Source organism: Harpia harpyja, chromosome 11, assembly GCF_026419915.1.
Source record: "Harpia harpyja isolate bHarHar1 chromosome 11, bHarHar1 primary haplotype, whole genome shotgun sequence".
Classification (NCBI taxonomy): Eukaryota; Metazoa; Chordata; class Aves; order Accipitriformes; family Accipitridae; genus Harpia; species Harpia harpyja.
The window spans coordinates 24091079-24108736 of record NC_068950.1 but is presented as its reverse complement, the minus strand read 5'-3'; the positions used below and the strand labels follow the sequence as shown (position 1 = coordinate 24108736).

Sequence of the window (17658 nt, the reverse complement as noted above, 5' to 3'; positions counted from 1 at the left end):
AGTTTGAAATGAACAGAGAAGCAAACTCCAGTGTATTTAACTTTTGTCTTTCACCATGTTTCTGTAATGTAGAAAAATGATACCAAACTTGGGGGGGGGGAGAAAGCTGACTTTTACCTTTCAACCTTCATGTAGCAGATTTTAGTCATCATAGCTTTTTTCTTTGCCAGAGCTCCCTAGCATAGTTTTGGCAGCATTGAATGGTGATGTCACATGCTGTAACCTAAATTGCAGTAGTTCCTCTTGCCTCCAAGTGGGGAGGAGGGAGGTGCTGATTCCTAAACTTTCTTCAGTTCTTCTAAAGTTTATGCCAAGAACCTCCAGCACAGAGTGATACAAAATCCTCGTTATGGGGGGAGAGAGGAGAGAAAGGGTAAAGCCATCTTTGTGGCTTTACATCAGTTTCATAACTGTAAGGTCTGTTCCCCAGGCTTAATGCCTGAATGGAAGTGCTTTGCATTTTAATACATACTATTCTAAGGTTGAATGTGCTGTGTGAGAGGAGGGGCTACAAGAAATGTTGTTTGTCTTGGAAACCTTGAGAAAATATATTTTAAATTCTTAGATGATGGGAGGGGGGAAGTATTTGATCAGAAACATTCTTTATTTTGTTCAGTTTTAGTTTGCACTACGGATAGCTGTATTGCTGCTGTCCTTCGAACTCATGAACACAATTAGTTAGCAGTGGGACACTGCAATTCTCAGACCTTGCAGTGTCATGTAGTATTGCAGGAGTAGGCTCTTGCCATGATTCACAATTGCACTTTGTGAGTGGTCTGGTAGGTATAAAGGGCACTGTTGTGATGCCAAAAATTAGCCATCAGCTTGAATGTCATCTTGAATTAGGATCTTATAATCGTGAGTTATTGCACATACATTTTCATCTTGAAAGCTACAAGTCACTATAAATTGCCGTTTTCTTTATAATTTTTTCTATAATATTATCTTTATCATATTCAAAGTGGTTTTGAATTATTGGTTTCATGGTCAACTACTTAAAATTGTTCTGTCTTTAATTATGTTGATTTTGCTTAATCACAAATTATTTACATAATTTATTTTTAAGTCAAACTTTCACAGCAGGAATGATTATGATAATGTCCTACTTAAGTACAGAGTATGGGCTAATTATATATTTTTTTCTTTTGATCTTTTGATCCTTTGGAGAAGGAAAAAATTGTCATGGGTCTGTCTCATTTATTGTGAAGTATTTCCAAATGTCTAATGTTGTTAATCAATTAATGTAATCTTTATCAGATAGAGTAGTTTAAGGGGGTGTATTAAAGGGGAGGAAAATAAAATTAATATTTTTATTCAGTCTATTTATTTGCTGTACGTAGTGCATATCCTTATTAGTTACATAGTTAAAAGTTCTGTCCAGGTATGATAAGTACTGGAAGTAATTTCAATTGAGTTAACAAAGGGAATAGAATGAAAATAATTTAAAACTGGTTCACACCAGCAATTCTTCGTGCACTATTAACTGCTAAGATCTAGTCACAAAACATTATTCTGAGGAGAAAAGGTTTAGTGAACCCTAGAAATTGGATTTGATTTATGCCAGAAAATCTGCCTTTTCACTGCTTGAGATTTCTATGGAAGGAAGCCACAGTCTTTTACCAAATGGTTTCTAAGGTAACATCTTATAGCAGAGCATCTGAAACCAATTTGGTTGTTAATGAGAAATAGTTCTCACGGTGGTGGGAAAGTGTGGAGTGAAAGAAAAGGCTTCAAGATTTGGCAGTCTGTCTGTGAAGGCATTTAAATAAACGTGTGCTGCTGCTCTGCTTATGAAATTTCTACATGGATTACACATTCATAATTGCCTTTCAAATGTATAGGTCACTTTCCAGAGTTGTCCTTCCCTATAAATTTCAGAAGTTCTGCATGGTAAAAATAGTTGTATAGAACAGCTGAATAATTTAAATAGCTAGCACTTTCTAGTGGAAATCTCTTTACTCCTACAGAAAAATATTTGTATTTTTGGGGTGATAGTGTATTTTTGCTGCCAGAAATACATTAGTGAATTGGTGCCATATCAGAGCCATACCATCCCAGTGATGACAGATGCTACTTGCAGACTTTCTGGGCTTGTTGTGAGACACATTCTGAGAAGTTGCTTTTATACCTCCTTTTTTGAAGTTCTGACTAGATAAATGGTAGGTCAGTGATCAGAGATATACGGTCATTTTACAGTAGATGATCTGAATATGCTTTACAGTCAGAGCCTCCTTCGGGTGGAGGGAATAGAGTGCTTCTGTCAACGGTGGCTCATTGCCATTTCTTCCTTCCTCTCAGGAAGAGAGAAAACTGGCAATTCTGGCTTCCCTTTCCCTGGATACGTAATAAACATGTAATGTCTCTCTCCTACCCTTTTGCATTGCAGCAAGGCTGTATTCCTGCACTCTGTTCCTTGGTGCCTGTGTAGAGTTGCCTGAGTAGAATTGCAGAGCTTAAAATCATGCTTGCCTACTTTTCTTCCTCATGTTATTGAATTCTATAAGCTTATTCTGAGTCACACAGGAGAAAAACAGTCCCAGAGTGACCCCTTTGCACTAAGCAATGGATCATATTTAGCGCAAAAAAAGGAGAAACGTTACCAAAGTAAAACCTATATATATATATATATAAAAAAAGTAATATCCATAATCCAGATAGCTTTTACAGAGGCAAGAGAAACTTCGTGGTGTAATCTCTAGACTTTACATAGGCCAGGTGTATTAACAGTGTTTCACTAGCATAGTGATATTATTTAGCAATATGAAAATACCACATTCATACAGTACAGCTGTAATGCCATGAAATGTGCGTAAATGCAGCAAAGACCTCTATTGGGAATTCTCTGGTGAATCTTGTACCAGTATGTTGTTACAGTATGGAAGTACCTGCCTTACTGCGGTGCTGGCAGAGTGGTCCTCCCTGTCCTTTGAAGTTTGCAGAACCAAATTCATGCCCATACTTCAACTACTCTAGCTCACGTTGCACCATGCTTCTACACAGCAACCTCTATCGGCACCTGTTTATTGGAGTTACAGCATTGCATTGGCATTTTTGTGTTGTAGCTTCATAAAATGCAATTACTCCTGCAACTTTTATACAGCCTTGATGGTCTTAAGTGACTAAGTTTTAGATAAACCTGTGTGCTGCTTTAGTTGTGACCAAAGCACTGGTTATATAATACAAGTCTGCTCAGTGCCTTTCTGTTATCGTTGACATTGTCCTACCAGTTCTTCTAGAAGCCCATCTTCTCTATAGGTTCCGTTCCGGCAAGGGCAGCTGCTCCATTTATATTTACATTAGGTGTCACTCTTGGACTCCGAGTGAAATGTCCAAGTTATTTTATAAAAGTGATTGTGATTAAATTTGGGTCCCATAACTTGAAATACTCTGTAGTTGCATTATGAAAATTGTAGAGTATAATAGCTTCATAATGAACTTGACTTTAATTTCACCTGCTGCAGAGGAAAGTCCTACACTCTAAAAAAGAAGAGAGAATGCTATGAATACTTCTGTCATGTGATACTAAATATGATTTTCAGAGTAACTGACCCTGTTAGGTAAAAACTATGCCAAAATATAGCAGTAAGAACACTTGGGTTCTAGTTCTGTGGTTATAGAAAGTCAGTGTGACATTATGTGGTTGTCTGAGCACAGCTCTAGGGATGGTGTTGGGAAACATAATGGAAAGAACTGCTCCAGGAGACAAATTTGCAGAGAAGGTCTTTCTGATCATTTGGTGGTTGACTTGAACACAACTGTGTGGTGGGTTTTTTTGGTTTTTTTTTTTTGAATTTTAATAAAAACACTGACTATATCAAATTATTTAACTGCTGTTGCTAAAGGGGGAACTTTGCTTGCCCCATCCCTTGCCCAAAATTCAATGGTTTTTCCCCTGTGGGGAGTTTTTCAGGTTCATGAATAATTCTAAAACTATATGCTTTTTTTGGCCATTTAACAATCTGAATCAGCTTGTCAGAAGATCAGATGAATACAGAAGTAGGTAGAGGAGGTAAGACAGTAAGCAAGGACAGCGAGTAAGGATTGTTTATCCTTGAGCCATTCCATAGAAGAGGCATATGGTTTTGTGAATGGATTAGCAATAAACCTTGAAATGTCTAATGTGTTCATTTGCTCTATGTATAGGCAACATTTTATGTTTGATCATCAAATGTGCTCATAAGGTAATTGGTGAAATCAAACTGTGTTGGCACGAAAAACTTTAATATATTCATAAGATGCATTGTGGCCCTAATGTTGATGTGATGTTGAAATAATAGAAATAAAACTAATAGAACAAGGTATTTCAACCCTGTTATGGTATACAATACCATATATATACACACAATGAGTATGTAAGCATTGATACAAGGATTAAGCTTTTGCTTTTGAGAGTTCTTTTCTCAAGTAATTACTTGGAGATAGAAAAAATCAGCAAAGGAATGGGCATTTTTGTACTGATGTCAGAAAATCATTAATCTCTGATAGGATCTCTAAATATTCTGGCTGCAGTTTCACTAACAGGAACTCTTCTAATCTAAGTGATTCCATTGATTTCAAGTAGCCAAAGGTATTCATGTCACAGATCATTTTTTATATTCAGATAAATAATACTTTCACAGAGAACATGAAGACACACTTCTCCACAAAAGGAGGGGGAAAGAAGAGAGAGAAAGTAGGTCCTGATTCTTGTTTGAAAAATTGTTGGTGCTTTGGATCTCTAACTGTAGTTCTACAGCTTCTGTGAAGGAGAACAAAGTTTAATGAGGCTGAGAGTCAGCTGAGATGGTGCATAAAGCTGGGAGAGGGGGAGTAGCATTTTGGTTTGTTAGTTGTTTTACATTTTGGCGAAGGGGAGGGGTGGTGTTGATTTTGTCTTTTGGGGGGAGGTGGCTGATTGGGATTTCCCCCCCCGCACCGGTCCCTGTAGCAACTGCATTGTGAACAGGATTCTGCCTTCCTAATAATCTTTGGAACTTTTTATGGATTGCCAGAGCATGTTTCTCATCCCAGTGTTGATAGTAGTGTTCAGGATATCAAAAAAGTGATGAGTAATCATGACAAAATAATAACATAACAAATTAAGCCTAGTTTTCAATGGATTTGTGTCCTTTGATCTATCCATATTTCCACTGCAGTATCCTTGTCCCTCCCAACCACCAATTTTCACAAAATCTGTAGGAATGTAATTATCTCAGATATTTTCAGATCTGTCAGATTTGTTAGTTCCATCAGTGAGAGAACAGTGCTATTCGCCTAGGAAAACAAGTTAAAATACTAGCTAAAAAATAGGGAGTTTTTCTAGACTTACTTATATTTGACTTCATTTATTAAAAGGAATTCCTATTTTTTATCAGAGAATTCTAGAATAAAAATATATTAATTCAGTATTTTTAGAAACAGTAAGGGGATCGCAAGGGTGCTAGTTCATATTAGTTTTAAATGTGAGATTGGATTTTGTCCTTAAATATACATGTACAATGTGAATTACATCTCTGTGAACAAAGGGTAGTCCCAAACATGTAAGAATGTTAGTGTTCAAATAATGTTAAGTCTGGATTTAAAATATAAAAAAAAAAAAAGAAATTTAAGTTACTCTACCTTCTTTTGTCACCTTTCTGCATCTATGAATAGTAACATATTTAATCACATGAGTAAACACAAGAAAACTGATTTCTAAAGTCTAGAAGCTGTTATGTTAGTAGCATAATTAACTTGTTTATGATTAAGTTGGCTTGCAAAGTGGTAATATTAAATAATTGTTAAGCTTACTTTTTAATTACTGTTTTGTGCATCAGAACTGTTGTAGTTCATTTTTAGGCGTAGAAATTGAGATAATTCCCTCCAGACTGATCTTTGTCTTTTTATTTCCTGTGAAACAAGTGTGCATGCCATCACTGAATGGGGAACAGTAACAAAATCATTCTGAATTTTCCTTCTTTCCCACTCTCCCTTTAACTTAAAAGGGTTAAGTTAAAAAAAAAAAGTTGTTTGTCCTAAATGTTCTTACTGAAATCCATTATGCATGAAAAGAGTCCGAGTCCATTTGCAAGACCTCTAAATGAACTCCATTCATTCTGTGCTTAGACACGTCCATTCAGCCAGAAACAGACACAATAGTTACAACCTCATTTATTTGGCACCAATACCAGCTTATTAAAAGTGATGGGATTGTTATGAAAAAGTATAGTAATTTTTCTATGCTAGTTATATAATTCTTTAATAAAATTACTTTAGGATCTGAATAATGTAATAATTGCATCTATATTCTTTGTCCATAGTTGCAATGTAGTAGCATTGCATTCATTTAAAGTTCTTAAACATTCATGAAGATTTTGAAATAGCTATTTTGAAAACGTAAGTTGATCTATTTTAACTTATTTTGATGTAAAACAAGTTATAGGGACATCTATTTCTAAATGACTCAGAAATTAAGCCAATTATTAATCATAATTAGTGGCTGTGGAGGAAAAAGTTTTAAAGTTTTGTCTTTTGAAACATTAAAACTGTTTACATTTGGAAGGTAAAATACTTACAATATGCATGTCAAAATTGTAGCAATATAATATTATAATTTCATCACTTTAAAATCCATGAAGATAAATCAAGAATTCAATACTCCACATTTTGTAGGTCATACACATAAAGAGGGGATTGTCCCATTGTGATCAGCAGAATGTCATGATCCTCAGGTGTATGTGCATGATATCAGACCACATTGTATCTTCTTTTAAATGACTTGGGGTATTGAGCAAGATTACAGAGGTATTGCTGGCTTTCCTTCTGAGATTAGGAATGAACAAAAATGATAAGAATTTAGGAGAACCTGGCTTGCCTTACATGCAAGTAAGACTTTTGTAAGTTCTCCGCATTCTTGCATGTGTTCTTATGACATGTGTGAGAAAGTCATGCAGACTCCTGTGGGGGTTCTCTCTCTGGTTCAGGTATGGGAGGTTCTGAGTATGAGTCTAAGGTAACTGTGTGTGTTTTCATTTGTTTGCTTTTTCTGACAGTCTGGGTGGCTATATACATTTGTTAATTTCATAATTATGTATGTAATGTAGAAATAAATATTATGTTTGGAGGGAAAGAGAAAGTTAACAGCAGATACATATTTTTACTTTATATTAGTCTTCTTTGACCTGGAGTCCTTTATTTATTTAGATTCAGCAGTGGCTGAAGACCCTGTTGCTGTCAACTGTCACAACTGTACAGGGCCCTTCTGAAGTCAGTGACGTAGCCATTTGCATGCTGACTACTGTTGCACTAGGGCCTTTAAGTACTAATCATCATCTTGGACAGTGGCTTTGGTAGCTGACTGGAACTGACTGAGCATTTCCTCCAACAAACTGTAGAAAATACTGTTTGTGGGAAGTGTGTGACTGAGTGTGAATGGGTGAGGGGCTCATGGCAGGAAAAACAACTAACAGGAAAGGGTAAGTAGAAACATCATCGTCCTTGCTCTCAACCAGTTCTTTATCTGACAGTCCTCCTGCTGGTTGCTTTTCCTGCAGAGTCTCCTCCTCCTTCCGTCCCCTTGACATGCAAAATACACATCTAGTGAACACCTACACAATGAAAGTTACAGGACTTTGTTACTGAAACTCCCTGTATGCCTGTTCTGTAACTCTTGTGTAGGATTCCATTGTTTTGGTTACTGCTGAGCTTGACAATATGTGAATTGCACCTGTGGTAAGGCCCTGTCTGGGGTTCTACAATGCAATAATAACCTGAAGCTGCCGAGAGTTCAACAGAGTAAAGGTTTCAGGATATGCTTTCTGCAAAGTAAATTGCTTTTTAAGTTATATTTTATTTCTTATTGTTAATATTTTCATCTGTAAATGTTGTGCTCCTATAAAGGATGTATTTTGTCTTTGATGTTCTTCAGCCTGACTTCTGAAATCAGTTTTTCACACTTAAATGCTGTTGATGTTTGATTTTGGTGGAGTTATTTCTGATCAGCATCAACGTTCTAGCGCTTTATGTATTTTCCCAGCCTAGAGATCTGTCAGTTCCCATTTCTTTACTATTAGGAAATGAAAATTGAATAAGAAGGTTCTGTGACAATATACAAAAAAAGGAAAACAAAAATTAAAAAGAATTAAAAAATATGTTCCTCATAATTCACTGCTGACAATTCGTATGTGATTTCATTTATTTAGGTACTTCCCATCAAGGTGGCTATTCCCATGATGCTGTGGTCCATGCATTACAAAAATGTGGCATTCGTCATATTGACACAGCAAAAAGATACGGCTGTGAATTTATCCTCCAAAAGGCCATCAAAGAGAGTGATGTGAAGCGAGAGGACCTCTGGATAACTACCAAACTGTGGCATAGTGATTATGGCTATGAAAGCACAAAAAAAAGCCCACTTAGAATCATGTGAAAGACTTGGTGTTGAATATCTCGGTATGAATCTTTACATATAGCTCATTTATTGTGCCTTCTGTGTGAGTATTTGCAAAGATGAATTAATTCCTGAAAAAAACTATGTAGTACAGATAGATCACAGACACCAAATTCTGCCTTTATACATTTGCAGATTTCTTGTAGTGTTTCTTCTCTAGGAAGTTCACATGCATATAATTGAGACCACAGACTTTTTCCTTGTTGCAAGTGTTTTAAATCACATCAAGGTATGTTTTGTAAAGGTACATTTCATTGCTGAATTGATTTGAGGAGCCACTACATGAGTTGTATATTTTGCTAAAAACACCCAAAACCTATGAAACAAGAATTCATAAACTTTACAATGATTTATTGGTAACTGGGTGACAAAACTGCCACATTTCTTCTGCAGTCTGTTAAATCTCAGGAATGGGAGTCCTTTCTAAAACGTATTTTGTAGGTCTGTGTCGTGGTTTAACCCCAGCCAGCAACTAAGCACCATGCAGCCACTCACTCACTTCCTCCCCCACCCAGTGGGATGGAGGAGAAAATCAGGAAAAGAAGTAAAACTCGTGGGTTGAGGTAAGAACGGTTTAATAGAACAGAAAAGAAGAAACTAATAATGATAACACTAATAAAATGAAAACAGTAATAATAAAAGGATTGGAATATACAAATGATGCACAGTGCAATTGCTCACCACCCACCTATCGATGCCCAGTTAGTCCCCAAGCGGTGATCCCCCCCCCCACCCCCACTCCCCCCAGTTTCTATACTAGATGTGATGTCACATGGTATGGAATACCCCTTTGGCCAGTTTGGGTCAGCTGTCCTGGCTGTGTCTCCTCCCAACTTGTGCCCCTCCAGCCTTCTTGCTGGCTGGGCATGAGAAGCTGAAAAATCCTTGACTTGGTCTAAATGCTACTTAGCAACAACTGAAAACATCAGTGTTATCAACATTCTTCTCATACCTAGCTCAAAAACATAGCACTATACTAGCTACTAGGAAGACAATTAACTCTATCCCAGCTGAAACCAGGACAGTCTATTAATTTTTAAAAATTCTGAATAACTGCCTTTGGTTTGGTCTGTCTCATGCAATATACTTTGAGGAAAACGTTGAATGTACCTACAAGACTTTAGAAGACTAAATCTAATTAACACTGAATTAGACTTATGCACTTTTAAACTTACCCTGATCATAAACTTCTTGTAGTCAAAGATATCATTGTTACTGTCTTACTAGACAGGCAAAGAGCTGCAGTAATGATGCCAATTAATTCTTTGCAACAAGTCATAGGAGAGGAGGTACCTGATAAAAATAAACATGATATTTTTTTTAAATGCTTTTGCTGCTTGTTCCCTAGCTGGAGCAATGAAAAGAAAGTGGAGGTAGAGGAAGATGAATTTAAAGGAATAATCTAAAATAATGACACTGGTGGAGGTAGTGTTTATGCTGGTAATCAAGGAATAATTGACCTAACCATCAGACATTATCTGTCAGTGTCCTGAAAAGCCTCATTTTGCTTCTCTTTCCTCACCCTGTCCATCTGTTACTAATAAATGAAGTTTAATGAAGGAGTGAACAGCTTTTGTGAAGTACAGATTTTGCAGAATTAATGGCATATAATATTAATGGCAGCTGTGTGCTGTATTCACTGGCTTTTTTTGCTTGATGAAGGGGGGGGGAAAAACCGATCTCTGTTAAAGACAGATATTTGTATGCACTTCTTTGGCTCCATTCTTTCTGGAAATGTATCCCTTAACTTCCTGCACCGGTACAGAATAATGCAAAATGAATTAAAATCTGTTTTTGTCTGTCCCATGCAAATACAGGTCACTACAAGGAGACTTTCATAAACAAAGTTTCAAGCCCTGACTTTCTTCTCTAAATTAAGAAATATCATGTTTCCTCCCCTCTGCTTTCTGCTTGTTATGTCTTGTGTTTGCTTTCTTTTTTCTTCTGCTTGCTATGACACTGGTGCTGAATGTCGATGAGAGAAAAACTCGACTGGCTTCCAGGAAATCATTTTCAGTGATTCCTTTTAGTACTGCAATTTGCTTTTATTTTCTCAGGTAGTAGACTGATTAAAGTAGGTGGTCACACAAATACTCAGTTTACATATTGCTGCTAAGCAGAAATATGTGAAACAAGGAAAAAAAAAATCTGAGAGCAAGAAATGCACAAATACTGTCACCATGTGAGTGAATTCTTAGACTGGCATAAACAGAACTTGAGTTTGTCAGATGTTCAGCTCTTGAGACTTCTTTTGCTCATATTACTAAGACAAATTAAGGAATATTACAACTGCCTGTGCAATCTGCCTCCATACTAGATTTTTTTTCTTCTTTGTTTGGTTTTTTTAATACCCTCACCCATCTTCCTTCCATCTTCACCTTTCTTCCACTGATGTGGAGATGTCTCAAAAATTTATAAAGCTCTTTCTGAACCACCACTTAGTCTGACATAGTGACCTAAATCAGTGCTGGCTTCATCTTGCTTTAACTTGATTTGTAAACTGTGATGGCTTAGAAAATATTTCACATGCAATTCACTTACCTGTCAATGAGGATGGTGACCTCCACAAGAAGGATGGGATGGCAAGTGGAGTAACGGTTTTGGCTGCTTGAGTTTAATCTCTGTTGGATCAGCTCCACAGACCGTATTTAACACAGTATGATCTGTGCTTGTGTGAAAGAGATAAGGCTGAGTTCTATGTTTAGTGCTTATGCTGGTGAAGTAGACACTTAGAGGAGGTACAATACATGGTGTGTTTCATGGAGTTCATAGAAAGCATCATGCTTTAGGGAGTCCCGTACCTCCTGTCTGAAAGCACTCAGCTGGAAGGTGCTATTGGAAGGATTTTTCAAGCAAAAAGTGGCAATATCTTGAGACATGAACTTTTCAAGTGTTTCAAGAATGCTTAGAATGAGAGCTTTTTGTTGGAAATCGAGGCTTATCGTGAGTCTAACAAAAGTAACCGGAATGCAGAAGATTGGTTTGAAAATATGGTCATAGCCTTGTAGAACTAAGCTTAGATATCCTAGCTGTTTTCATTCATACCTGCATTTTGTGTCCCTTTTCTGGTGGCCAGTCTATACCATAGAGAGGACATGAAATCCATGACAAGAAGAGATCTGGCAATAACAGAACAATTTGTGTCCAAGCTTATTTAGGAAAGTAAATTCTTTAGTTACAAGCATGTGTCAAAGCTGGCAGTTTTTCTGTGGAATAGGAATATGAAATAAATGTATGTGAAAGGTACCTAAATCAGAATTTCTTGATTTCATTATATGATATTAACCAAATATGTGGGGGTTTGTAGCATTTCCATAAAGATACACGGTTCATATAGAAAATTGAAAGATCCTAAATAATATATCTGTGATGGTAGACCTTTATGTTGGAGGGAAAGTTAGCCATTCAGAAGACTGCAAAAAGAAAAAGCTGTAGGAGCCCTGGCAGCTAAATGTGCAGCTAAGCTCTTTGTTCCAGGGAAGGTCCTGTTAATTTTGTTGAGGATCCTTATGGGCTACACAGTCCCTCCATGCAGAGTGAATTAGAGACTTGGGAAATAATCTAGCAGGAATTGATAAATCTGTGCATTAGCAGTATATAGAATGGCTGTTGAAACATTAACTGTTGAAAGCAGTTGCAGCTTTTTAAGAGAAAATGTGTTCCATGTAAAATACTGTTATGAAAGCTTTTTGATAAATGTTTTTTGGGCAAATGGTATTAGGAGAGCAGTGTTCCAGGATTTTTATTTGAATCAGTAGATTATATATCCATGAGAAGCTGGAAATTTGTATTATTTGTGGGTAGTGGTTGTAACAGATATTCTGCTCCTTGCATTTTCTAAATGTGGTCCTTAACTAGCAGTGACAGTAAACCTATATGAAATGGCAGCAAATCTTACAGGTTTGGCAGTAGCAGAATACATTCCTTGGGATTTGGATCAAACCTCCAAAGTAACTTCTTGAATGTGATTTGTGGGTTACTGAATTCATAAACAATTTTATTTTCCTTTTGACTGTTCCGAGTCTATCACATTCAGGCAAATCTAACCCATCACAAATACCCAACTGGAGTTGGACAAATGTTCTATCAGCATATTTAGTGTAATAGATGAATCACATGAATTATGATAATACACCCAGTTCAGATTGTGTATTAATTCAGAACATTTTGGAGGTTGCTTCACATTGATCTTTGTTCCAATAGAATAAAAAAACAACACAGAAAAAATTGGGTGGGAGCAAAAAAATATATCATGTATGTACTAAGTGCAGTGATGATTCAGAAAAGCAGGGAAAACACAATCATTGCATTATGATAACTGTGCAAAACATTGAAAAATATACTTTTGCTTTTAGGTTTGATATAAGCCAGGGCTTGTTCTGCAAAACTAGGTTTGTTTTAGTGGATTTTGATTATTTTTTTTTTTAATATTGTATTAGGAATTTGAATAGAATTGCAAACTTTTATTTCCATGGCAACATGCTGTTGGCTTTTAAATGTTTAAAATGTCCCTGTACTTTTAAGTTAAGAGGAACTGTGTTGATTGTAGGTGCTGCAACCACTAAGAAGTAATAAGACACTCTATTTTAAATGTATGTGTTAATTTTAGTTTTCCTGCAGCACTGTGTTTTGACATTTGAACTTCAGGCCTTCACTTACCACTGCAAGACTACAGCTTGATTGTGTGTAAAGGATGCTTTAAAAAGCTGGTAAATACAAAATTTGATTGTGAATGTTTGGAGGTTTTTTTCTTCTTTCTCAAGTGCATCCTCATACTGTGAATCATTTGGGTTTTTTTTGTTTTGAGTTAGGATTATTTTTTAAAAATACATGGTTGGAAAACATCAAGGTATTGATTAATCTATCCCACACTACAAGGCACAACCCCATTGTTCTCAACAGATGAAAATGTAGTCTGTTCTTAAAAACCTCCAGTGATGAAGTTGCATGTTTCTTGATTACCAGAACTGTAAGCTATTTTGATAAATAATTTAGAACTAATTTCTTGCCTCCAAAATGAAAATAAGAGTGTTTGTGTTCTTGTAATCTCCCAGGAGGGGAAATACTTTAAGCAAAAGAAAGTGTGTAGGTGTGAACGTGTGTACAAATGAAGATGAAATCATAGACCTTGGTTTGTGAGGTGCTTACTGTTTTTATTGGCCTACGGGTATTATGGAAAGTTTTCTAACAGATACAGGAGAAGTAAGCAGATCCTAATTTAAAATCAAATATGCTTAGTTTATTTAAGTAGAGTGGCAGCTCTGTTGCTTATTGCAAGGTACGTTGTATTTCTTCTGCTTCTAGCTGTGTTGGGGTGGTTCGTGCATGACTGGCAGAAAGACTATTCTACTCTTTATCTCTGAGATAAGGTACCTTTGCCCCACATCTTTCATGAATGCTTCTTGCAGTCCAGAGTATTTCTAACTGTGAAGTAACTTTTATTTCAACAAAAAGCCTAAATTAAAATAAAAAATAGGATGATATGGACATCACATAACTGATAACATCACCTTTCTAAAATAAAGGACGAACAGCTAATCATGTTTGCATTGAAGAGGTCTCAGACACTAATACAGGGAAGGGTGATATACTGCATTTTTTAAATACCCAAGGCCAGAGATCTTTCAGTTATCAAATCTGTTAAAAGTCGTTCTTCTGAGAGTACTTCAATTTCTTGGGCTGAGTACAAAGCATCTTTGTATGCGGAAAGCTGTTATGAGGGTATTTCTGTGAACGTTTGCAAACTGTTATGTCTAACTGATTATTCAGGCTTTTGGAAAAGTAGCTTTTGGTGAAATTCTGATGAAGTTAATGATTATTTATTGGTGGTGCTATACAACATATTTTTGCATAGTTAAGCAGTTCTTATTAGTCTGATTTGGACAACATAACAAGCAGCAATTAAAGATATACAATTCTTCCATTTTTACGTGAGGTAGGCATCAGATACCAGTAACTTACACCTACCTACGTATGACATTAGCTTTATCCAAGCAAAAAAGCTTAAATTAAAACATGGCAGTCTCTATGCAGTAAGTACTGACAATATATACTGGCATATATAATTTTGGTTTAAAAGGAACACTTGATATTAGCAATTCCTAATGCTAATACTTGGGATTGCATCTAATATCAGTCAGTGGAAATTTTAAAAGAGAGTTTATTGGCAACAGAATTAGAGTAGTCCGGAGCTTTGAACATAACTTTACCAAATGCTCTAATCCATATCCTACTATTAGTTTTCACTTAAATGTCCCAGAAATTGGTATTTATTCCAATACCTTATGTTGGTATTTATTCTTAATAAATACAACTTCTTTTTTCAGAGCAATTAGAGAAGAAGTAATTATTCGCAGATCAGCGATGAGCAAGACTGCATCTGGTTTTTTACTCTTCTAAATTGGTAGTGGATTTTACGTATATAAGGGCAAAGAATGAGCAACTCTCTCTTTAAACGTGACATAAATCCAGATGCTGCAGATCATTATATATGAGTGATATTTGCTTGTCTGAGCAATTGTATTTAAAAGTCTGATGGGTTATTGATACAAGAAAGTAAAAATTTAGCTCATGATTTTTGTGATACACCCAAAATAATTTTTTTCTTGATACATCTGTAATGTATCTTACTGTACAAAATTCTGTGTTGTTCTAATTAGATTCTTAATCTAAGCAAATACTCTCTTTAACAGTGTTGCAATGATGTACCCAAATGGGGACTGGTATATTATAGTGAATTTCATGTTACCTTTTCCTCTTAAATCAAGGTTGAATTTGTATTTAGAGGTGGAAAGCTAATATACCAGCCCAGTGGTATAGTAATCATTAGTGTAGTCCTTAAATGTGAATGAAAAAAGGTATGGTAGAGGATCTGTGTTTTCACAAAGAGGTGCTGTAAATGAATGGTGCAATGCATTCAAAGAACAAATAACTCTGCTCATTGCAAATGAGTCTATCTCTTTATTCCTTAACTCAATTTTTGAACTGCCAAAAAAAGGAATATTATAAAGCACTTAAAATGATGCACATCTCAGTCATGCATTTATTTTCTTTTCCTGTTTTGTGTCAGATTAATGATGCGGCAAAGACCAACACCTCTTTGACTGGGATGCCTGCAGTTATGTGTTTAGTCTGCAGTTAGAATTTAAATAGAAATGTAGTTGTTTTCAAAGTATCTCCTAAATTTCTCCTTCAGAATGTCTAGCAGTGTCTACAAACTTACAACGGCATTAGATCCTATAATTTTTGAAATTTAGATAACCTGATTTGGAACTCTGAGTCCAATACATGTGAATTTCTCATTTTTACTTTATGTTGGAAATGCTTCCTTTTTCAGTAGAAGGATAGTCTTTTCTTGTGTGGAGACAACACCAAAAAAAAGCTTTTCTGAGACAGCCAGTTTCAATAGCCAGTTGGATAATTTCATCAGTAAATGTTAATTGTGTTTGAAATTGTGCTAACATTTCATAAAATGTAGTAAAGCATGATTCTGTTCCCTTAAAAATAATATTAACAAAAAAAGCTTAAAAAAATCACAAATGCTGGCACAAAATTTTAGCAAAAAAAACCTGCATGACAGAATGTGCTGTGATTTCCAACAGAAATTCATTAATGGAAGTATTCTTTAGAAAGGAGAAAACCAGACCCACTGCTGAGGTTGTATAAAATATCTATAGAACTGCCAAACATATTTATCTTCCGTAAACTTAAGACTTGTAGCACTTCAGCAGTAGTCCAGTCTTAATTCCAGTGACCGAAATTGCTTTGATTTAAATGGGGCTTGTTATGTGTTGAAAGTTTAAGTGCATATGTGACCATGGAATTCTGATTAGTGACCTAAACCTGTGGCACATGTTGCAACTTCTGCTACCTTTAGTTGTTAAATGAAATCTACAACATCACATTATTAAAACTAAATGGATGTATACAGTGATGATCATGGAGTAGTAATTGTAACTATTTTGATGATATGTTAGGGGGTATTATGGAGGGAAAATGCTGTTTCACATGGTTTGATTTTGGGGTTTTTTTTGCACACTTTAATGAGTAGTCTGGTTCTGTTTCTTTTTTATTTAATACGCTGGCCTGATGCACATATTCCAGGTAATAGCAAGCAAGAGGTCCAAGCTGAAACCTGGAGAGTGATGGAGGAGCTCTGTGAGAAAGGTGATACAATGATGAAAACCTATCTTGGCAGAAGGAGTTACAGTGCATTTTGAGATTTGGGGAATTTGTAGTGAGAGATGTTCAAAAACTTAATTTGAACTGGATGCTCATATTTCAGTGGGATTTGGGTGTGTAAGTTATGTGACTCTCTTTGGAAATTGCAGCATTAGCATTTTGGTAAGTTAAATAAGAGAGCTTTGTGTTGCTTGTAAATAATACATTGCCACATTCCGCCTGTGAGATTAATGATGGTATGCATGCTTTCTTCAGGAAATCTACAAATTACATTGAAATCCGTATGCTACTATGGCATATCTTTGTAGTAGCCTCCTCTGTTTTAAGTATAAGTCATGCTAAGTTTTACTTCCTTTAGATTTTTTTTTTTAATTGTATGATGCCATTTTCTAATTTATCATATATTGTGGTACTTCATAGATCCTTTTCTGTTTTAGAAAAGGTCAACAAAACAAAATGGCTAGATGAGGAACAAATACTCAACTGCAGATTCTTTGGTACTAACTTTTGGAAAAAAAAATCAAAGGAGGGAGCGATTCTCTCAAATTCTGATAACTGTCAATTTGATTTTTCATGCACTGCAAGCTTCAGTTTACATTCATAGCAATAGGAAGAGTAGACTGCCCCAATCAAAATTTATCATATAGATTTAAGAGGAGGATTTTGCTCCTGAAGTATGTATTATTATTAGAAACAGTGTCATAAGAGAAGATCCTGTCATGCAGTTCTTGGGCAATGTGGACCACCCTCTTTATAGCTTCAGAGAAGTTCCACTGACAGGGAGAAGACTTCCTGGATTAAGTAGTCTATCTGCTAACCCAGAGTTACTGAAATAGCGATTGTCGCAGGAGAGTTGTACAAAGGCAATTACAGGCTGTGTGCCACTACCAGTTTTATCAGAGCAATAAACAAACCTGTTCTCTTACACTTCAACCCTTCAGTTGCTTTTGTCTGCCTCTGGAAACACAGAAGTAAATTATCTTTGATACATCTTTTATTCTTGCTTTTTATATTAAGCATAAGGGAAGTTGCAAAAAGTGTTTTCTGCCATGTAAGGGATTACAACATTC

At 35.9% G+C, this 17658-nt stretch overlaps 1 protein-coding gene across 1 annotated transcript in view; it reads left to right on the top strand.

Moving 5' to 3' along the window:
* The window catches only part of LOC128148618 (uncharacterized oxidoreductase ZK1290.5-like), a 52638-nt gene that overhangs the window by 8240 nt on the left and 26740 nt on the right, over positions 1–17658 (top strand). Inside the window, 2 exon segments of the mRNA XM_052802653.1 lie at positions 8160–8359; positions 8361–8409. Coding sequence (XP_052658613.1) covers positions 8160–8359; positions 8361–8409 — 249 coding nt within the window.